The 23,446-nt window shown below is 38.9% G+C and overlaps 1 protein-coding gene and 1 pseudogene across 8 annotated transcripts in view; both read left to right on the top strand.

The window, feature by feature from the left end:
• SNX14 (sorting nexin 14) overlaps window positions 1-23,446 on the top strand; it is a 78,619-nt gene that overhangs the window by 53,183 nt on the left and 1,990 nt on the right. For all 8 annotated transcript variants that reach the window (XM_058661040.1, XM_004580415.3, XM_058661042.1 and 5 more), the window contains 8 exons: window positions 3,010-3,121; window positions 7,018-7,058; window positions 7,198-7,317; window positions 16,305-16,428; window positions 16,672-16,836; window positions 17,018-17,113; window positions 22,019-22,110; window positions 22,710-22,766. In XM_058661040.1, the coding sequence (XP_058517023.1) occupies window positions 3,010-3,121; window positions 7,018-7,058; window positions 7,198-7,317; window positions 16,305-16,428; window positions 16,672-16,836; window positions 17,018-17,113; window positions 22,019-22,110; window positions 22,710-22,766 (807 nt within the window). The remainder of the gene's footprint in view (window positions 1-3,009; window positions 3,122-7,017; window positions 7,059-7,197; window positions 7,318-16,304; window positions 16,429-16,671; window positions 16,837-17,017; window positions 17,114-22,018; window positions 22,111-22,709; window positions 22,767-23,446) is intronic.
• On the top strand, window positions 7,393-15,056 carry LOC118758254 (ubiquitin-protein ligase E3A-like; annotated as a pseudogene).

A 23,446-nucleotide genomic window follows, 5' to 3' on the forward strand; every position in this document is an offset into this window, starting at 1 on the left:
TTACTGGAAAGTCAGATTTACGGACAGAAGGAAAGACAGAGAGAAAGGTCTTCCATCTGCTGGTTCACTCCTCAGGTGGCTGCAACGGTCCAAGTCTCCCACACAGGTGCAGGGTCTCAAGGCTTTGGGCCATCCTCAGTAGCTTTCCCAGGCCACAAGCAGGGAGCTGGAAGGGAAGTAGAACAGCTGGGACATGAACTAGCGTCCATATGAGATTCTGGTGCTTGCAAGGCGAGGACTTTGGCCACTAGGCTGCTGCACCAGACCATTGTTTAGCTTTTCTGTTTTCTCAGTTTAATCTGGTAGGTTGTAAATAACCAGGAATATACTCTTTTTATTATTATATGTAATTCATATTACTTTCTTGTGATTCTTTGCCTTCTTTGTGGTATTGACTGTAATGTTTCCTTTTTCATCTATAATTTTATTTGAATTTCTTACATTAGTCTGGAGAAAGGTTTCTATTTTTCTCAAAAAATTTTTTCCATTTTGTTGATCTTTGGTGTTGCCTGTTTAGTTTCAATTTCATTTATTTTGGCTTTGCTTTTTCTTATTTTCTAGCCCCTTGCTAATTTGGAGCTTGGTTTGTCTTGGTTTTCTAAGTCCTTGAGCTGTATTATTGGATTGCCTATTTTAGATTTTTTTTAATGTAAGAACATATTGCTATAAATTTCTTTATTCCTTTTGGTGTATATCACAGGTTTTGCTAAGTTGTGTTTGTATTTTTATTTATTTCATGAAAATTTTCTTGGTTTCCTGTTTTCTCAGTGGTCCATTGGTATTCAGTAACATATCGCTTAATTTCCATATATTTGTAAATTTTTAATTGTTGTTGATTTCTAGATTTGTAACCTTACAGTCTGAGAAGAAACATGGTATGATGTCAATCTTTACATTTACTGAGACTTTGTGGCCTGATGTATATAGTCTGTCCTACAAAATGTTCCATCTGCTGTGTAAAAATGTATATGTTATTCTGCAGTTGTTGTATAAAGTATTATGTAAATGTCTATTAAGTCCATTGTATCAGTATTATGAGTCAACTTTCATGCTTCTTTGTTAGTTTTGTTTCTGAATGATCTGCACATTGATGGAAATGGGATGTTGAGATTACCCACTATTGTTGTATTGGAGTCTGTCTCTCGTTTTAGGTCTGATAATATTTATTATTTAGATCTGAGTGGTCTTGTGTTATGTCTGTGTGTGTATACATACAATATATACATGTGTGTTTATGACTGTTCATCTTGCTGAATTGGTTCTTTTATCAATATAGAATATTTCATCTCTTTTCTAAGATTTTATTTATTTTTATTGCGAAGTCAGATATAAAGAGAGGAGGAGAGACAGAGAGGAAGATCTTCCATCCGATGGTTCACTCCCCAAGTGATCACAACGGCAGGTGCTGTGCCAGTCCAAAGCCAGAAGCCAGGAACTTCCTCCAGGTCTCCCAAACAGGTGCTGTGCCAGTCCGAAGCCAGGAGCCAGGAACTTCCTCCAGGTCTCCCAAACAGGTGCAGGGACCCAAGGCTTTGAGCCGTCTTCAGCTGCTTTCCAAGGCCATAAGTAGGGAGCTGGATGGGAAGTGGAGCAGCTGGGATTAGAACCGGTGCCCATATGGGATCCTGGTGTGTTCAAGGCGAGGACTTTAGCTGCTAGGCCACCATGCCGGCCCTATCTCATCTCTTTTTATAGTTTTTGATTTAAAGTCTTTGACAGGAATATAGTTACTCCTGTTTATTTTGATTTCCATTTGTATAGTAGAGCTTTTTCTAAACATTCACTTTTAGACTGTCTATACCTGCTAAGTGAGTTTCCTGTAGGCAATATATATTTTGTCTTATGATTTTGTTGTTTTACCCATTTACCTGTATCTTTTTTTAAACAAAGATTTATTTTATTTTTATTTTAAAGTAAGATATTCAGAGAGGAGGAGAGATAGAGAGGAGCATCTTCCGTCCGATGGTTCATTCTTCAAGTGGCTGCAACAGCTGGAGCTGAACCAATCTGAAGCCAGGAGCCAGGAGCCTCTTCTGGGTCTCCCATGCAGTTGCAAGGTCCCAAGGCTTTGGGTCATCCTCGACTGCTTCCCCAGGCCACAAGCAGGGAGCTGGATGGGAAGCGTGGCTGGGATTAGAAATGGCACCCATGGGCCCGGCGGCGTGGCCTAGCAGCTGAAGTCCTCGCCTTGAAAGCCCCGGGATCCCATATGGGCGCCGGTTCTAATCCCGGCAGCTCCCCTTCCCATCCAGCTCCCTGCTTGTGGCCTAGGAGAGCAGTCGAGGCCGGCTCAATGCATTGGGACCCTGCACCCGTGTGGGAGACCCGGAAGAGGTTCCTGGTTCCCGGCATCGGATCGGCACAGCACCGGCCCGTTGCGGCTCACTTGGGGAGTGAATCATCGGACGGACGATCTTCCTCTCTGTCTCTCCTCCTCTCTGTATATCTGACTTTGTAATAAAAAATAATAAATCTTTAAAAAAAAAAAAGAAAGAAATGGCACCCATATGGGATCCTGGAGCATGCAAGGCGAGGACTTTGGCCTCTTAGGTATCATACTGGGCCCCAATTTTTACTTAAAAGTCAGCTTGTTTTGTTAGAAAATAGTGTTACAAGAACAGACAACAGTATTTTGAAGTTACTTCACTGTCTCATGTTTAGTTTTCTACAAAATCTTTACAGTTGACGTTTAATTTTCAAGGAAGTATAAAGTAGATAATCTTGTTATTCTTGTTATTAAGATTAGGAAACTGACTCTTGGGTAATTGAGAAAATTTTTTGAGGTTGCCGAGTTAACAAATGGAAGAGCCAAACTTCAAGTTCCGTGAATGTCTGATTATAGAGGCCAAGTAGAGACCAGCTGTGCTATGGTGTTCTCTCTGTAATTGTGGTTGTTTTGTTATTATAAGTATACAGTAGCTCTTGGGAATTTAAAATTATTTTTTCTATTACGGTTTTGCTTATCCTTCTAGATTTCTAACTTGCTCTTTCCCCTTTTTTTCATTTAAGAAACTTCTGCAACACCCAGAACTGAGTAATAGTCAACTTTTAGCAGACTTTCTGTCTCCTAATGGTGGGGAAACACAATTTCTTGATAAGATACTACCCGATGTCAATCTTGGTAAGTCAATGTAGAGAATTTTATGTGAATATAAGAGAATAAACTGAAAAGCATTGGATTTTTCAGATTAACTTATAAAAATAATTTATACGGTATAGTCATGGATAGACTCTAAATGCCTTTTGGTCATTAGATAATTATTTTAGGTCCCGGCGGCGTGGCCGAGTGGCTATAGTCCTCGCCTTGAACACCCCGGGATCCCATATGGGCGCCGATTCTAGTCCTGGCAGCTCCACTTCCCATCCAGCTCCCTGCTTGTGGCCTGGGAAAGCAGTCGAGGACAGCCCAAAGCCTGGGGACCCTGCACCCGTGTGGGAGACCTGGAAGAGGTTCCTGGTTCCCGGCTTCGGATCGGCGCAGCACCGGCCGTTGCGGCTCACTTGGGGAGTGAATCATTGAATGGAAGATCTTCCTCTCTGTCTCTCCTCCTCTCTGTATATTCGGCTTTCCAATAAAAATGAATAAATCTTTGAAAAAAAAAAAGATAATTATTTTAATCTGTTTTTGTGAGTTTTGATTATTTAAATAGTCAATTCCAGCCATATAACCTGTCACGTAACATTATGTTAACTAAGGTAGTTTTTTATTTACTTTCCAAATTTAAAGTGAGATAGTACTTGTGCATGTATTCAATATTATTAAGTATATCCAATTAGATATTTCAATAAAGATCAGATAAATAAAAATTTTTGTTAGTTTAAAACTCAAGAACTTCTACTACATCTTTTGGTTATGCTGATTTTATTATTTTATATTTTAAATCTTTGTAAATGTTCACTTTTTTAAGTATTTTGTATTTTTTAATTTATTTTATTTTTATTACAAAGTCAGATATACTGAAAGGAGGGGAGATAGAGAGGAAGTGGAGCTGCCGGGATTAGAACCAGCGGCCATATGGGATCAAGGCAAGGACCTTAGCCACTAGGCCACGCTGCCAAGCCCAAAAGATTTATGTATTTTTATTGGAAAGGCTGATATACAGAGAGGAGGAGAGACAGAGAGGAAGATCTTCCATCCGATGGTTCACTCCCTAAGCGACCACAATGGCTGGAGCCATGCTGATCCGAAGCCAGGAGCCTGGAGCTCTTCCTGGTCTTCTATGGGGTGCAGGGTCCCAAGACTTTGGGCCATCCTCAACTGCTTTTCCAGACCACAAGCAGGGAGCTGGATGGGAAGTGGAGCTGCTGGGATTAGAATTGGTGCCTATGTTGGATCTTGGCGCGTGCAAGGCGAGGACTTTAACCACTAGGCTATCGCGCAGGACCCGTAAATGTTTACTTTTAAAAACCTTATTTTAATGGGAAGCAACTCATTGTAATAATTCAAAGAAGAAGACTATGTGAATTGACTTAGTTACTTGAATTAATTTTATTTATTTCAGAGAAAATTTTATTCTACAGTGCCTCAATTTTATTTATTTTTAATTAATTGTTGAATACAAAATTAAGCATGAAATGTACACGTGAGATATGTGGAAGCATTCTGGTTTGAATTTCAATGTTTTTTATTTGTTTGATTTTTAATTACCAGTTTAGGAAAATAATTATGCAGATTGTCTTGATTTTCAGTTTCAGAGTAACTTTGTAATGAGTAAAATGATTTTGCAATGCTTAGCTTTTCTTACTTACGTCAGTACTTGTTTGTTTTTTAAAAATTTTGTTTATTTTCTTTTTATCTGAAAGGTGTGGATATGTCCAGAGGACCATAGAAAGACAGAGCTCTTTACCTGAATATTCTCAATAGCTCAAGGGCCCCAAGATCAGATATAAAGTCCATAGGTCACACTCTGGTAGAATACCAAAGATATTTATTGTACTTCTTTCCTGAAGATGCATTTCAGAAATTGATTTTTGTGTTATAGTACTTGAATATTTAATTCCACACATCACTTTTGGATGAATTATTATCATAGTTTCCTTAAATAGCCAGAGGATCACCAGCAATTAGATAATTCTTTTCTCTTAACTATTACTATATTACATACCTAACGGTATTAAGGCAAGCAGGCATTACGATGTAGTGGTTAGGCTGCTGCTTGTGACACTGGCATACCATTATGCAGCATGGTTTGAGTCCTTGCTGTTCTGTTTCTGATGCAACTCCCTGCTACTGCACCTGGAAAATCAGTGAAAAATGGCCTAAGTGCTTGGGCCCTAGCCCCCATATGGAAGACCCAGATGAGGTTCTGGGCTCCTGGCTTCAGCCCGGACCTGCCACTGTAGCCATTTGGGAGGTGACCCAGTAGGAGAAAGATCTCTGATACTCTGCCTGTCAAATATGTATTTATTCATCAGATGCTAATTTGAACTTGTCTTGAATTCTGAGAAAAGCCTTGAGTTGCACATATTCTGCTTTTCAGGCTGTTGGTTTAAAAAGTTGCTCCAGCCAGTATAACTACTGTCTGTGGTTCCAGCATCTCAGTTGGTGCTGTTTGCTCCACTTCTCATCTAGCTTCCTGTTAATGTGTGTTGGAAAACAGTGGAGGATGGGCTCCTGAGTGCATGTGGGAGACCTGGAAGAAGTTCCTGGTGGGCTTTGGCCAGCCCTACCTCTGGCTGTTGAGGCCATCCGGGGAGTGAACTAGCAGGTGGAAGATCTCTCTGGCTCTCCTTCTGTGTAATTCTGCCTTTGAATCATTCAGTCAACCAATCTTAAACAAATAATAATAATTGCTCCAGAGATGGTCATTTACCTTCATGGTTATGATACTTGTATACCACATAGGTTACCTGGGCTTTTCCCTCTAAGTTTCAGCTCCTGACTCTAGCTTCTGCTAATACATACCTGACTTTAGTAATTGGGTCCTTGCCTTCCAAATGGGAGACTGCATCACTCGCCTTGCTTCTAGATGTAGCCCTGGCCTAGTACCTTCTCTCGCAGGCATTTGGAGAGTGAAAACAGTGGATGGGAGTTCGTTTCTTGTGTCTTGTCTTTCTCTGCCTCTCTCTGAAGAATAAAAACAAAAGATAACAAAAGCCACAATTCCTGTCCCACCTGCTGCTGATCATTAGTGACCTCATCTTCTCACTCATCATCTTTGCCTCCCATGTGTTCTTTCCTTTTAGAAGTTGACGTTGATGAATACGTTCTGTTAGCTGGTTCACTCTTGTTTCTGTTCCTCCATTTTTATTCCACACATTCTTTCCTTGTCTCTATACAACTAAGTAGCGGTACTTCCCAAGACATTGTCCTCTGTTTTCTTTTTGCCAGTCTCAGCAAAACTTGTTATTTTAGTTCTTTCTATCCATGTTTATGAATAATCTGACCTTTATACTTTTCCAGTAATCCGTTTAACATTACCATGTCTATTTTTTTTAATAATCATTACTTAATTCCTACAATGGTGCTATAGTTTATTGCACTCATCCTTGCTACTTTTAGTATTACCTTGACGTCTCTCAGTCATGTTTCTACTACACATCTATTTTGTTCTCCTGGATTATGTCAGTTTTATCTCTTTGTAGTCCAAGTCACACCTTATTTTTCTTTTCTTTATTTAAATTTTTTTTGTTTACAAGAAGTTAGTAGACATACAAAAATTATATATGACCCACTATGTGATAATGTTTTGTTACATGTATTCATTCTTTTGGAAAATTCCAAATATATGGAGAATAGCACTCCTCATTCTATTTCAATACTTACTACCACTTGCTTTGTTTGATTTTTTTTCCTTCTACCTCTCATCTCACTAGATTAGTTGAGAAGTTTTAATCTCCAATGTCACAGCTATAAGCAGCTTAAATTATATATATAATTTTATATATAAATGCATAAACATAATATAAAATATAAAATATTGTTTAGTATTTATAATTACTTAATGAAATATTAATGTAAGCAATTAAAAAGCATGTTAGTCCTTTATGAAATTAGTTTTTTATTTTCAATTACAGGGAAAATTATAAAGTCTGTTCCTGGAAAACTAATGAAAGAAGTAAGTGATTTATTTTTATTCCATAGCATTATAGTCATACATCTTCAAAAGTATTGATGAATGTTAATGGCTTATTCAGTGTTAAAAATCATAATTTCTGGTTTTTAATTTCTCTGCAATGACCTTTTTACTGTGACAGAAAGGTCAGCATTTGGAACCTTTCATCATGAATTTCATTAATTCTTGTGAATCTCCAAAGCCTAAACCAAGTAGACCAGAACTGACCATTCTCAGCCCTACTTCAGAAAACAACAAGAAGGTATTGTGCATTACTTTAAAGAATCATCAAGTTTCATGCTCTCCCGCTTGAGATGATTTTTCTATTAAAGGGAAAATGAATACTTTGTTAATGGACAGATTAGACTTTTATGTTTCCTTTTGGTGGAAGTTAATTGCAAAGTATGTAGAAGGTATTATGTGTAACTTCTTGCTTCTTTGATTTAATGTGAGTAATTTTTCATATACTGTGTTGGCTGACTTCTACCACTTCTGTCTTTTGAGATTTAAAAAATAATGTTTAAAGATTTATTCCTTTAATTTTACTGGAAGTTCAGATTTACAGCAGTCACTTGAGAAGTGAATCATCAGATGGAAGATCTTCCTCTCTGTTTCTTCTCCTCTCTGTATGTCTGACTTTGTGATAAAAATAAAATAAATCTTAAAAAAAAAAAAGAAATTCAGATTTACAGAGAGAAGGAGAGACAGAAAAAAAGATCTTCCATTCGCTGATTCACTCCCCAAGCGATCACAGTGACCTGAGCTCAGCCGGGCCTGAGCTGAGCTGATCCAAAGCCAGGAGCCAGGACCTCTTCTAGTTCTCCTATGAGGGTGCAGGGTTCCCAGGGCCATCCTCAGTTGCTTTCCCAGGCCACGAGCTGGGAGCTGGAAGGGAAGTGGAACAGCTGGGACATGAACTGATGCCTATATGGGATCCTGGCACGTGCAAGGCAAGGACTTTAGTCACTAGGCTCTGTGCCGGGCCTGGGATGTTTTTTTTTTTTTTAAATATTTGTTTGTGGGGCTGTGCAATGACTCAACAAGCTTATCCTCTACTGGCACATGTCAGTATCCCATATGGGACAAGTTTGTGTCTCAGCTGCTCCACTTCAAATCTAGCTTGCTGCTTATGGCCTGGGGAGGCAGCACAGAATGGCCTAAGTTCTTGACATTCTGCATGCACATGGGAGGCCCAGAAAAAGCTTCTGGCTCCTGGCTTTGTATCGGCCCAACTCCAGCTGTTGTGGCCATTTGAGGAGTAAGCCAGTGGATGGAAGATCTTTGTCTTTCTCTTTGTAGATCTCTTTCAGATAGAAAATGTTACTTGTTTAAAGACAGGGTAAGAGAGACAGAGAGAGAGAGAGAGAGAGGTTTTCCATCCCTTTGTTCACTTCCCAAGAGGCTGAGGCCCAGAAGCAGGCTGAAGCCACAGCTTAAAAGTTCGTCTGGATCTCCTGTGTGGGTGTCAGGTATGCAAGAGCCATCCTCTGCTACCTTCCCTGGTTCATTACCAGGGAACTGAATCAGAAGTGAGCTGCTGGGTCTCAAACAAGCACTCTGATATGGCATGTGGGCAACCCATGTGGCAACCAGCTGCTGCACCAAGCATCTACATTTGTATCACCCTACTTTGTTTAATCTGTTGCTGTGTTTTACAGACCACCTGAAAGTTAGTGGCTTAAGAAACAGTTATATTTTGTTTATAATTTTGTATGTCATCATTTTGCACAGGAATTAACTGCATTGTACTTTTACTGATGTTGCCTGGGCTGTAATCTTTATTTCTCTTAATCTGGAGGACAAAAGATGGCCATGTTCACAAGTCTGTGAAAGTTGGTGGCTGCTTGTTGGTTGGGTGATCTGTCTTTAGCAAGTAATCCTCAACTCACATATCAGCAGCATTCTAATATGGATAGGTTGATGTGTACGTACATACGTGATTGATTCGTGTATGTATTAATGTGTGTGAAAGACAGAGTGACAGAGAGAGGAGGGAAAAGTAGAGATCTCCATCTACTGGGTTCACTCCCCAGATGGCCACAATGGCCACGGCTGCATCTGGTTTTACCAGGTAGTAGCTGTGGCCCAGGCATTTAGGACAGCTCCGCTGATTTCCCAGGCACCTTCGCAGGGAGCTGGATTGGAAATGGAATAGTCAGGACTTGAACTGGTACCCATATGGGATGCTGGCATCATTTCATAGGCAGTTGTTTAACCTGATGCACCACAATGCCAGCCCCAGTGGCAGCAGCCTTCTAGGAGGGGAAGGCTCTGTTTGCTTGGCATCTGTTCCATTAGCTAAAGAAGGTCATGCAGCCAAGTCCAGTGTTGATGTGAGAAAGGACTAAACAAGAGAGTAGCTACAGAAGAGCATGATCATTGGAGCTGTTACTTTCACAGTTTGCCTCAGTTGTCATTAGTTTTGTAAAATTCTCAATTCTTTATCCTTTAGATACTACTTTACACTATTCTGTTTAAAAAGTTATTTTTTGTTTTTAAGATTTTTAATTAACATGTAATACTTGCACATTTCAATGGGAGCAGCATTTCAACATATATATGTGACACAATCAGGTAGAGTTCAGCAGATAACCTTTCATTTGTTGTGTTTTGAGCCTACCAGCTCTTTTCCAGTTCTTCATGTAGTATATAATGTTATAAAGTAGCACCTCATTGTACTTGAAACACTAGAACCCATTATTTTTACCTCATTGTTTTGTTGGCTGTTAAATTTGTCCTCTAGAAGATTGACTTAATTTTCATTCTGTTTTTCATGTTTTAACTGAATTTCTGTCTTCTTTATTTCTGATATTTCCTGTCTGTTTCTGGTTATATCTTCTTTGTTTCTTCAAAGTTTCTGTTTAATTTAATTATTTAAAAAATGGCGAAACAGAGATAGAAATGTCTCCTATCCTCGTTCACTTCCCACATACCTGTAAAAGCTGAGGCTGGGCCAGTTCCGTCCAGGAAAGCAGTCCAGGTCTCTCCCTTTTTAAAATTATTGTTGTTCGTTTATTTTTAATTTTATTTTTAAAGAAAGATTTACAAATAGAAGGAGAGACAGAGAGAAAGATCTTCCATCTGCCGATTTACTCCCCAAATGGCCACAATGGCCAGAGATGAACCGATTGGAAGCCAGGAGCCTCCTCTGGTTCTCCCATATGTGTGCGGGTGCCCAAGAACCTGGACCATCCTCTGCTGCCTTCCCAGACCACAGCAGGGAGCTGGATGGGAAATGGCGCAGCCAGGCCATAAACTGGTGCACATATGGGATGTCAGCACTTGCAGGTGGAGGATTAACCTGTTGAGCCACCATACCAGCCCCTCAGTCCCAGTCTTGAGAATTTGTTTGATTTTTCCCAGGCCCTGCTTCTATGCCTGCTGCTTTAAAAATAATGGTTTACTATTTCATGCAGACATTTTCAGGCAAAATAGAAACTGAGTCTTATCTGTTGCACTGTGAAACCCTGCTTGGTATTTAGAATTCTTGAGCAGTAAGTGTACTTTTCTTTTTTTTTTTTTAAGATTTATTTATTTTTATTGGAAAGATACTTATAAATACAGCAGCTTAGGATGAGGAAGGGAAGGAGAAGCTAATCTTTCTGGTGCTCTGAAGAATATATTGCATACTTGCATTAGTTTTGTTTGTGACTTGTAGTGTGGTATGAACACAGATTTTCCATCCATTAATGGACCTTTAACAGTTGTTGAACACAAATATTCCATTAAATGTTAAAATATTCAAGAAGTGAAACTGAGATAGGAGTGTTACCCTTTTCCATTCCTCTGTTCAAGCATCATCTTTAATGGTCCCGCTCACTAATGACTATTTCCTAAGAAGTACTTTGGTTTATTGCTCTTAGTAATATTTGTAATCTTCTCAGGATTGTTCTGAATAAATCTTGTGGTTAGATCTCCGAACTGCTTGAAATGATTTAAGAGATTCTTATGAAGTTCCTTTTTTTTTGTTTGTTTCAGGTTTCCTACTATATCTCCATACTTTTATGAGTGATTGAATGTTAAAATTTTATGGATAGAATTATGGAGAGTTTTGTAGAGAAAACTTAAGGATTGAAAAATTGCATATCTTTTAGTACTGATGGAATATGTGTTTAAAAAGTACATGAAAGTTTGGCGTAACTGGAAACTAAATTTATTGGTGGCTTACTGTATCCAGTTTTATGGGGAAGGTATTTGGTGTTACTCAACAAAATCCATCAAGCGTTTATCCTCTTTGACCTTGTTCCCATATGCTAAAAATTTCCTGGAAGAAAATCTAATATAAGGGCTTGTAACCTATGATGCTGATTATTGAAGTATCACTTACAAAAATGAATAATTGGAAATAACATGATACTGAAAATTATAGGAAAGATTAGTTATTTTAAAGAATATCTACTGTGGAAATATTTTGTACCAGGTGAAGTATAATTATGGAGATTATAAACAACATGAACATATTTGATGTGTTTGTTACTAAATGATAGAATTGGGACATTTTATTTTTTGGACCCTGTTGTGTGTGTTTGTACATGGTGATTAGCAGGGAATACACAACTATCGTAGTTACAGTATATGGTGATTGGATTGTTTTACTTCCTCTGTTTTCTGGACATAGCATCCCATATGCTGTTTTCTAATGAAAAAGTAAATTAAAAGTGTATAGCAGTAAGGGAAATGTTTCAGAAGGTAGAACTCTTTTCATGGTTCTTAGTTTGGGGAAAAATGTTTTTTTTTTCCTTTAAATTTTATTTTTGATGATGTTTACAAAGTTGATTAGAGTGGGAAGTTTCAAGGATTAGGGGAAAGTAGGTGAGACCATTGTTTCCAACTTTTTCTTCTTTCTGTATCTGGGGGAAGGGAGGAGAGAGAGAAGCCACACCCAGCCTCCCAACAGCCTCAGGGGTGGGGAATGGCCACCCGATTTCATCCTGAAGTCCCCAAAGTGGAGCACATTCCAAGGGTTCTGCTCAAGTGGTTTTGATAGTTCTGAAATGCTGTTGATCTCACAGATCCAAGGTTGAGGAAATCCTTCCAAGTTCCATTTGCCCAGATATATGCTCTCAGTGCTTGGCTGGGGTAGTTGACCAATTTATTATGCCCTGCTTCCTCTGCTATGGTACCAGATGTCCTCTGTAGGCCTCAATGGACTGCTGTGTCCTCCTTGTGCATCTGGGCATGACATCCACTGTTCCATCTTATCCACTGAGGAGGCCCAGTTCTGATGCATGCCTTCCATGGACAGACTACAGATATTATGATTCTCCCCATAGTTGGAGTTCTGAGTCCAGTGGTTCAGTTGGGGGGTGGGGGCGGATCCCCAAAGAAACTGAGGTGATATCAGACCTGCTCTTGTGTATGCTTGCCAGTATGGGTGTGGTTCAGTCTTCACTCCACATCAGCCTTAGCATATACTGTGGTTGCAATTGCTGAGTCAGTTCTACATCTAGCCTGGTCTCTTACGTAAACCAATGGGTGCTGTGGCCCAGCCCAACCCTGCTCACCACACACTCTGCGCTCATGTACACCAGCAGAAGCTGCAGCCTAGTTAGAACGACCCCCACACCCCCGACTAAGCCTGCTCTCAGCCCCGGTTTCTAAGCTTGCTAGTATGTATAGCAGATTGGCCAAGTTTGTTCCCACATCCCTTTCAGCTCTTGTACACATCAGTGGGCACTGAAGCCTAGTTCAACCCAGCCAGTCCCACTATCCAGCCCACACTCATGCTGGCGGGTGCCACCGCCTGTCTAGTCAGGCCCTCTCCCAGCCCTGGTTCTCATGCTCACCATGGAAATTTCAGCCCTTTGAGAGATTTCCACGGTTTTCCTAGTGGACCCACTCCCAGTCCTGGATCTTACACTTTTCCAGGTGGTTCTGCAATTTAGCTTGACAGGATTTGGTTACACTCCCTGCACTTGCTGGCTAATGCTGCAGCAAAGCCCAGCCAGCCTGCACTTACTCTGGCTAACGCATGCACCAGTGGATACAGTCGGTTAGCCCAGCCTGCCTCTCCCCCAACCCAGTTCACATGCAGGCCAATAGGTGTTGTAGCCCTGCCTGGCCTGTTCTGCCTCTGGTTCCAGTTCTCACACTCACCAGTGGGAGCAGCGGCCTAGCAGGAGAGCTCCCGCAGACCCCCTGCTGGACTTTGCCCCTGTGTTCCTTGCCACCCCCCGTGTCATGTGAGCCTGTGGTTGCTGCAGCCCAGTCTGTCATGGCCTGCCTTATTTCTGCATTTGTTGGCAGGTGCTGCAGCCTGGCTTGGTACTAGTCTGGACATTTTTTCCCTCCCACCTCCCATCTGGACAGTTTTTAAAGAAGACTTTGTATACAATTCTTCATTGGACCAATAATGTAGTGTGATGGATTAAGCTGTCCTATCTGTGACAGCTGATCTCACATTAGGTAGTTCAAGTTGTAGCTGCTTCACCTTATTTTTTTATTTTATTTTTATTTATTTATTTTTTTCAAATACACAATCCTGTTATTGAATAATGTAAAAAAGAAATTAACATCACCAAAATAGAAGACTAGGAAAGGGAAAACTACTTACTTCTTAACAGCAAGTAATTTAGACCTATTAGGACTTTTTCCACCCTTAGCATTGGAAAGATCTTCTTTTTTAAAACTTTCTGAAGTAATTTTAATCTTTGGGGATAACAATATAATTGTTAGGAGTAAAAGTTCCATTCCTTTCCAGGTCTGTCTACTGTCTAGGTGATAACAAGGCACAGCAGCCACTCTTTCTACTATGTCACAACCCTGATCATCTGCCTTGCTAAAAAGCTGATCAAACAAAATAATGACAACATAAAGGCGAGACTTCAGATTGTCTATTTAAAATCTAGGTAATAATTAATAAAAGGATAAGTGCACTTTCACATACATTTTCTTTATAATAAACTTTATAACTATCGCAATAGGCTTGACAATCATTTCATTTGGCCAAATGCACTTTTCCCAATAAACCTGACCAACAACAACAACAGAAAAAACAAAAACAAACAGAAAAATCCTTGACCTTTCATATAGTAAAGATTGACTACTGAAAGTTCATTGCAAGACACATGAAGACAACATACTGTGGCATGAGTTGTTTTTAATTTGTTGTGCTTTTACTAAAGTAAAGGTTCTGAGGGCTGCAGTTAAAACATTCCAAGTTCTCCCTTCCATCTTTATTAAGATTTTTGCACAGAAAATTCTTTGGGGGACTAGAACAGCAGTAATTGCATCACACCGTTTCCAAGACTTCAAGTCTTTTGAAACTGAGGGTAGGTTTACTGTGATTGGCATAGTATTGGGCCTGGCTATTTACAATAACTGTATACTGGATGTACATTTTCTCATGGTTGTCTACAGGAAGCTAATGGGAAAAAAAGGAACTTTCCGTGACTTGGGAGACTCTCATCCAGTTTTATATCCGAGTTTAAAAGATTTGTTGGAATATGAAGGAAATGTGGAAGATGATATGATGATCACTTTCCAGATATCACAGACAGATCTTTTTGGCAACCCAATGATGTTTGATCTAAAGGAAAACGGTGACAAAATTCAAATTACAAATGAAAACAGGAAGGAATTTGTTAATCTCTATTCTGACTACATTGTCAATAAGTCTGTAGAGAAACAATTCAAGGCTTTTCGCAGAGGTTTTCATATGGTGACCAATGAATCTCCCTTTGTTACTTATTCAGACCAGAAGAAATTGAATTGCTTATATGTGGAAGCCGGAATCTAGGTTTCCAGGCACTAGAAGAAACTACAGAATATGACAGTGGCTATACCAGGGACTCTGTCCTGATTAGGGAGTTTTGGGAGATCGTTCATTCATTTACAGATGAGCAAAAAAGACTCTTCTTGCAGTTTACAACTGGCACAGACAGAGCGCCTGTGGGAGGACTATGAAAATTAAAGATGATTATAGCCAAAAACAGCCCAGACACAGAAACGTTACCTACATCTCATACTTGCTGCTTCACCTTCTATCTGGATTCCTGTTAATGTGCCTGAAAAGGCAGTTAACGATCCTGAAGTACTTGAGCCACTGATACACCCAGGTGGGAGACCCTTGTGCAGTTTTCCTCCTGGCTTCAGAGTGGAGTGTCCTTGGCCCTGTGGTCATTTGGGGAGTGAATGAGCAGATGAAACAATCTTTTCTGTCTGATACTTCACCTTTCAAATAAATGAATAAGCAAATATTTAAAAGAAATCACCTTTAAATAAAATTCCTTGTTCTTAGTTTTCTGAACTTCTGTCACAGTACCTATCTTACATCATTTCGTTGATTTCTTGCTCTGTGTCAGTTGGATGTTAAAGCTGTTGGGGAATAGTGCACCATCTCTTATTCCCTGTCTTTGGTGTGCTATCTGTCATGTAGAAAATAATGCTTATTGAATGGATATATAAAGGAATAAAATAATTCTTTTGTTAAAATTAATTAAGGTGCATTGTTGTTAATAATAGAGTCTCCTTTTTTCCCCTTCATGTTGATTAGGCCTTTTCTAGGCTTGGAATATTGTTGTCCAAGTAAACTGCTCTTCAAACTGAATTTTATAGGGTTGGCATGGTAGTTTGCAGGCTGATCTTCTACCTGCTAGTGCTGGCATCCCATATGGGTGCCAGTTTGTGTCCCAGCTGTTTCACTTCTATCCCAGCTCTCTGCTTATGTCCTGAGAGAGCAGCTGAGGATGATTCAGGTTCTTGGGCCTCTGCACCTGCATTGGAGATCAGGAAGAAGCTCCTGGCCCCCAGCTTCCCATCAGCTCAGCTCTGGCCATTGTGGCCCTCAGGGAGTGATTCAGTGGATGGAAGGCCTCTATGTCTGTTTCTCTTCTCTTCCTGTGAAATCTGCTTTTCAAGTAAAAATAATTAACTCTTTAAAATGTAAAAAAAAAAAAAAAAGCTCTGAGTTTTATCCTCTACTCACTAATTGAATAATGTAAGTTTTATGTCTTTAGTTTTGAAATTAGACATTAATATATTCATACATCTTTGTATGTTACTTAGTTCCTTTTAATGTATGAAAGAAAGGGAAGAGTTCTTTATATATAATGATTGTAGACTTTCCTATGATATTTTTAGTGTAATTTTAATGTAATTTTGGGGGTAAATGTGGATTTTTGGAAGCAAGGCTTAACATGTCTGATACTCTGTTTTGATTGGAAACAATTTAAATGTCTTCACTCTGTGTCACTTTAGTTCTTGTCTCATCAGCAAAAATGTGGTAAATTATTTCAACTTTTGCTTTAGCTTTTCAATGATCTATTTAAGAATAATGCAAACCGTGCTGAGAATGCAGAGAGAAAGCAAAATCAGAATTATTTTATGCAAGTGATGACTGTGGAAGGAGTATACGATTACCTGATGTATGTAGGTAAGGTCCAAGTGGTTTATATTAAAAGCAGTTTTTATTCAACTGTCTTAACTTTTTCTGTGATGCAAATTAATGCCATTATTAACTTTGTAAAATTTAAGATCTTTATTTGATGAGAATACATTTGTTCATAAACATGAAAGTATTAATGTTTACATGTTGCATATTGATCATTGGCATTTATCTTGTCTATCAAGGTTTCTATTGTAAACAAAAAGGTGTGTTTTTTTCAATCATTCTTAGGACGAGTAGTTTTCCAAGTTCCTGACTGGCTTCATCATCTCTTAATGGGAGCGCGAATTCTCTTTAAAAACACCCTGGAAATGTATACTGACTACTATCTTCAGTGTAAACTGGAACAGTTATTTCAGGAGCACCGTTTAGTCTCCCTTATAACACTTCTCAGAGGTTTGTGTTTTGTGAGCTGTGTGTTTCATTATGTGGTTTGTGCATTTAGTGATTTTAAGTGAATCTAGGAGATTGAGAAGTGTTTTTTCTTTTTTTTTGGTTTGTTATTGTTTCTGTGAGAAGCTATGTTGTGTATGAATAAGTGAAAATTCTGGGTACATTTCTTTTTATTGTTTTTCAGATGCTATATTTTGTGAAAACACTGAACCTCGCTCTCTCCAAGATAAACAGAAAGGAGCAAAAAAAACATTTGTAGAAATGATGAATTACATTCCAGGTATAATATTTGAGAAGTAACTTAATTTTGTATAGATTAGTATTCTTTTGATATTTTTACCATGAGTTTTCATTTTATTTATTTTATTTTTAAGATTTATTTATTTAGTTTTTAAGCAAGAGTTAGAAAGAGAACAAGAAAGACAGAGAGATCTTCCATCTGCTGATTCACTCCACAAGTAAGACAGTTGAATAAAAACAGCTTTTAATATAAACCAGTTTTCATAACAGGGGTCTAAACACTTGGTGCATCGTCTGCTGCCTTTTCCAGACCATTAGCAGGGAACTGGATAGAAAGTAGAGTAGCCCACACATGAACTCGTGCCCATATGGGATGCCAGTGTTGAAGGTGTCAACTTTATGTGCTGTGCCGCAGCACAAGTCCCTGAAGTGAATGCTTAGCTATCTGCTCAGTCCATTTCCAAGTTCGTCTGTGGGCATTTTGGGAGTGAACTAGTGAATGGGAGCTCTCTGTCTCTGGAGCAAATAAAAAATAAAAATCAGAGAAGTGATATAGCACAATTCATCAAAACAAAAAATGAAGAGAAAGAAAGATGAAAGAAACCTGGAATCTCCAACATGTATGGGAGAACTGCTAGAATTCCAGAAGGAGAAGAAAGGAACAGAAGCACCATTTGAAGCTACAAATGTCCCTAAGTTAGTGTCAGACTCCAAACCCCACGACAAGTAATCTCAGAGAGCATTATCCAAGGGAAATATCTAAATAAATAAATACCAAAATAAAGTAAAACAGGTTTGTATCTAGTGCTGCACCCAGGTGACTGACCATGAGCAGGATTAAAGGGTGAGTAGTGTACAATTAAAAGAGGAAACCTTCATAAACGGAATCAAGAAAGAACTAAATAGAGCTAGTCCATGTTTATGGATAGCAAAAAAAATCAATATTTTTATGATGTCAGTTCTCCATTTAGCTTCAAATGGATTCCTATAAGAACCCCAGCAAATCATTTTGTGCCTATCAGCAAATATTTTAAAGTTTATAGAAAGGCAGAAGATTGAGAATAGGTAACTCATTATTGACAAAGAACAAAACAAATTGATTGATGCTACTTTTAGCACATATTAAAAAACTACAGTAACCAAGGTGGTGTGCAGTTGGTGAAAAGGTACATATATATCATCATTACAACCCAATGAATAGGGCCAGGCATGACGGCGTAGTGGTTAAAGTCCTTGCTTTGCACACCTGGGATCCCATATGGTCACCAGTTCTAATCCTGGCGGCCCCGGTTCCCATCCAGCTCCATGCTTGTGGCCTTGGAAAGCAGTCGAGGATGGCCCAAATCCTTGGGACCCTGCACCCGTGTGGGAAACCAGGAAGAGCTCCTGGCTCCTGGCTTTGGATCAGCTCAGCTCCAGCCGTTGCGCTCACTTGGGGAGTCAATCATCGGACAGAGGATCTTCCTCTCTGTCTCTCCTCCTCTCTGTATATCCGCCTTTTCAATAAAAATAAATAAATCTTCCGATGTTTCACTCCCCAAGTGAGCCGCAACAGCCGGTGCGCCGATCCGATGCCAGGAACCAGGAACCTCTTCTGGGTCTCCCATGCGGGTGCAGGGTCCCAAAACTCTGGGCCGTCCTCGACTGCTTTCCCAGGCCACAAGCAGGGAGCTGGATGGGAAGTGGAGCTGCCGGGATTATAACCGGCGCCCATATGGGATCCCGGGGCGTTTAAGGCGAGGACTTTAGCCCCTAGGCCACGTTGCCGGGCCCTAAAAATAAACAAATCTTAAAAAAAAAAAAACAAAAAACCCAATGAATAGCCCAGATATAGGCCAACACCAACAATGTCAACTGATGTTTCACAAAAGACCAAAGGCAGTAAAATAGAGAAATATAATCTTTTCAAAAATATGTATTGGAGTGTTCATCCACAAGCACCAAAGTAAGTCTAAACATAGACCTTATACCTTTCACAAAAATGAATTCAAAATGAATTGTAGACTTAAGCATAAAAAACAAACTATGACCCTCATAGGAAATAATACGGAGAAAATGGGATGACCTTAGGTTTGGTGATGGAATTTTAATTGTAATACCAAAAAGGCAAACCATGAAAAAACAAAGTTGATAAACTTTATTTTCATTAAAATAAAAAAAAATTACACTACATGAAAATTCTCAACATCGAAGAGGTGTTGTTGGAATAATTATTGTCTTTGTAATGACAGTTAAATATCAGATAGAAATGTAATAATGAACACAAGCTATTTTGGAGTAAGCTTTTGAAAGTAAGTGATGAAAAATTTCCTTACCTGTTTTGGACTGTAATGACCCTTTTAACAGTTTCAGTTTTGGTATTCAGGAACATCCTGGAAAGCCACTGAATAGAATAATTTGTTGTCTTACCACAATACAAATTTGATTCATACCTATTTGAAGACTTCTATTTGAAAAGAGTAACTTAACTTGTAAATAAGATTTACCTGCCTTTTTCTGATCCTCTAGTCCTTCATTTTAACTTAATGACACCTAAAATAAAAGGACCCCTTGTATTTGTCTGTTAGCTTCATATATATTGATTGGAAAATTCCATTTAGTATTGCCAAGTACGAGAGCTCAAAGGATCCATATGTAGTCATATATTTTGAAAATATGAAGAATCTGCTATATTTATTGTTAATTGAATTAAACTTTTGTAACTTAGCTTTACCTTGTATTTTAAGCATGTAATGGAGATTTTGAGCAGCTCTGAGAATTTGATTATGATATAAGGGATGGGGAAAAGGTAGATATTTGGGCACCTTGTTCACTGAATTTATTTTCCTGCCTGGGGAAAAAGCAGTAGAAAACTTAGTAAGGATTGACTCTTGAAAAAGAAGTAATTTATTTGAAATGCAGAGTGAGAGACATGGCAGCAGGCAGGAGAGACTTTCCATATATTGGTCCTCTCTGCAGTGTCCATAGGAGAGAGAGGACTGAGGCAAGTAAAGCCAGGAGCCCAGAACTCAATTTGGATCTCCATGTATATGGCTGAGACTTAAGTACTTGGGTCATCACTTGCTACCTCCCAGGATATGCATAAGCAGGAAACAGGAATTGGAAGCAGAACCAGGATTTGGAGCCAGACACCCCTATGTGTGATGTGAGTATGCCAAGTGGTGTTTTAACTGCTGTGCCAAATGCCACCCCAGGACTGAATCTTTCTGGTAATAGGAATTGATATAAGTAATGTAAGATAACTGTGCCGTCTGAAGTAAGTTTAAACTTGTCGGGCCCTAAATTACTATTAAGACATCTGTAGTATTTTCCAAAAATGATTGGTCTGTAAAGTGGGTAATAGTAATTTCTGGGGATCAACATTGTGGTATAGTGAGTTAAGCTATTTCCTGTGATGTCAGCATCGCATATGAGCATTGGTACAAGTCTCTGTTGCTCCTCTTTCAAATTGGCTCCCTGCTATTACACCTGGGAAAGCAAGAGAAGATAGCGTAAGTGCTTGATACCCTGTTGGCCACTTCAGAGTCCTGGAGAAGCTCCTGACTTCAGACTGGCCCAATTGACCATTTAGGAGGTGAACCAAGGGATGAAAGATTTCCCTTTCTCTCTGTAAATCTGCTTTTCAAATAAATAGATATCTTGAAAATAATGATTTATGCAAAAAGTATAAAAACAAAGTATTCATATTCATCAATATAATTATCCCTTAAAGATTAAATTGCACCCTCACCATATTAAGTACACTGTGAAAATCTGCAGAATAAAAATAGTCTACTATTTTAGCAATCTGCCTTATCTCTGCTCTCAGAAGCCAGGCTGGGTTGACCCTGATTAGTATTTGAATGGGAGAGTTGCTTGGGGATCCCAGCTGCTATAGGTTTGGGGCTAGCATTTTGCTCAGCACATGGGACGTGTCATATTGGAGTCCTTGGGTTCAAGTTGTGGTTTTGATTTGCCTTCTCTGTCTCTCTTTTTTAAATTAAAGGATGTATTTTTTTATTTAAAAGGCAGATTTACAGAGAAAAGGAGAGATAGAAGATCTTCCTTCTGTGGATTCACTCCCCAGATGGCCACAACATCTAGAGCTGAGCAGATCCAGCCAGGAGCTTCCCCTGAGTCTCAGATGAGGGTGCATAGTCCCAAGGTCTTGGGCCATCATTTGCTGCTTTCCCAGGCTGCTTTCCCAGGCCTTAAGTAGAGAGCAGAATTGGAATTAGAGCAGCCTGGACATGAACTGGCACCCATATGAGATGCCAGTGTCACAGGAGGAGATTAGCCCATAAGCCATTACACCAGGCCCCTGATTTCTGCTAACACATGCCGTGGGAGGAAGCAGTTGGTGGCTGAAGTAGTTTAATCACTTTGAACTTCATGGGAAACCTTGATTGGGTTCTTAGCTCCCGGTTTTGGCCTAGCCCAGCCCTGGTTACAGGAATTTGGGTAGTAAACCAGTTGATATCTGTCTCCCTCTTTCTGTGTTTCAAATAAATAAAAGCTTTTTATTTGGGTAGATGTAGGCTCATGTTTCACTTTGATAGAATACATTTTTGTGTGATTTTCTGTATACGGAAATGTGTAGACAGTGTTTTAGAACTTAGTTTTTAAAAATTTTACCCAAATGAGATAATTCATTAAACACTGTTTTCCAGCTATCTTTTACCACTTTATAGTCTGAGTAGATTTTTTTTTTTCTGTCATATTCTCAGAGCTTACATTGCTTGAAATTTTGAATTTCCAAAACAGGGATACATGATGTTACATTTCTCAACTTGATGATAGAACTCTTATTTTTCCAAAGGGCCTTTTGAAGAAACACTGGTTTGGGAAATACTGATTTATAGCTTTTGCATAATGAATTGGAAATAGGGTGGGAATTTTGCGTTCTGATCCAGTTAATAGTCACTTTATAGTACTAGACTGTTTCATGTGTGACTTTCTTGTTCAGATCTCATGGTCAAGTGTATTGGTGAAGAAACCAAGTATGAGAGTGTCAGACTTTTATTTGATGGCTTACAGCAGCCAGTACTCAACAAGCAGGTATAATCTCTGAATGCTAATGGATTAGTGTTGGTTTGATTTTGTGAATGACATAGTAGAACTCTGGAATATATTTGGCTATAAATTAACACTTAAATCAAGGTATATAATGCAGACCTTTAAGAGTGATGTATTTATGAGTTTTTTAAATTTTTCTTTTACTTTATAACATGACTTTTTAAATTTAAAATAAATAAATATAGAACATTTGAATAAATAGAAAGTTCAGGAAATAATATATTTTAAAATAAGTAATTCCATCATTCAAAAATACCAGAATTGCTGTTTCTACATTTATAGCCTTAAGCATTCTGTTGAGATCTTAAAACAGTCATACTTCTGTATTCTGCTTTTTAAATTTTATTATATATATTTAACATAAAAATGAACTAGAGGTATAATAAACTGTCCCTATTCAGTATGTACACATGTATGCCTACCATATGCCTTTTATAATGTTGTTAAAGCTACTTTTGTTCTTGCTTTACATTATCAGCCTCATCACTTGCCTTCCCATTTAGAGGTAGCCACCATTGTATATTTCATGTTAATCAGGTTTTGTTTATTGTCTTAATTTTTTTTCCCTTTTGGTACTATAGCTGACTTACGTGTTATTGGATATTGTGATACAAGAACTGTTTCCAGAGCTCAATAAGGTAACTGAATATATACACAAATTTTTAGAAGATACATTTATTTAAAAGGCAGAGTTATACACAGGGATATTTTTCATCCTTCAGTTCACTTTCAGATGATTATAACATCTGGGGGTGGGCATTTTTCTGCTGCTTCTCCGGGTGCTTCAAGGGGCTGATTAGAAGTAGAGCAGCTGGGACATGACCCAGTGCCCTTGTGGGATGTCGGTGTCACAGACAGTGGCTTAAGCCACTGAACACAATGCTGCCCCCCCCCAAAGAGTAATGTTTTATTCATTATTCTTTTAATGGTGTGCTGACATTTATTCTAAAGAAGAACATGGAAGTTAAAACCCTTTTGACTGTGATTATTTAAAAACTAAACAACTTGGGGTTAATGTTGTGGCATAGTGAGTAAAGCTGCCACCTGCTGACACCAGCTCCCCACATGGGCACTGGTTTGTATCCACTTTGAATCTAGCTCCATGCTAATAGCCTAGGAAAAGCAGTGGAAAATGTGTTAAGTGTTTGGGGCCCTGCCATCCAAGGAGAAAACATGAATGAAGCTTTTTGGCTTTGGCTGACCCACTGCTGGTTGTTGCAGCCATCTACAAGGGAACCAGAAAGGTGGATGGAGAATCTCTCTCTCCTTACTTTGTGACTTTCAACTTTCAAAATAATCTTTTTCAGTGTAAGCATAA

This window comes from Ochotona princeps, chromosome 1 (assembly GCF_030435755.1).
Source record: "Ochotona princeps isolate mOchPri1 chromosome 1, mOchPri1.hap1, whole genome shotgun sequence".
In the NCBI taxonomy this organism is placed as follows: Eukaryota; Metazoa; Chordata; class Mammalia; order Lagomorpha; family Ochotonidae; genus Ochotona; species Ochotona princeps.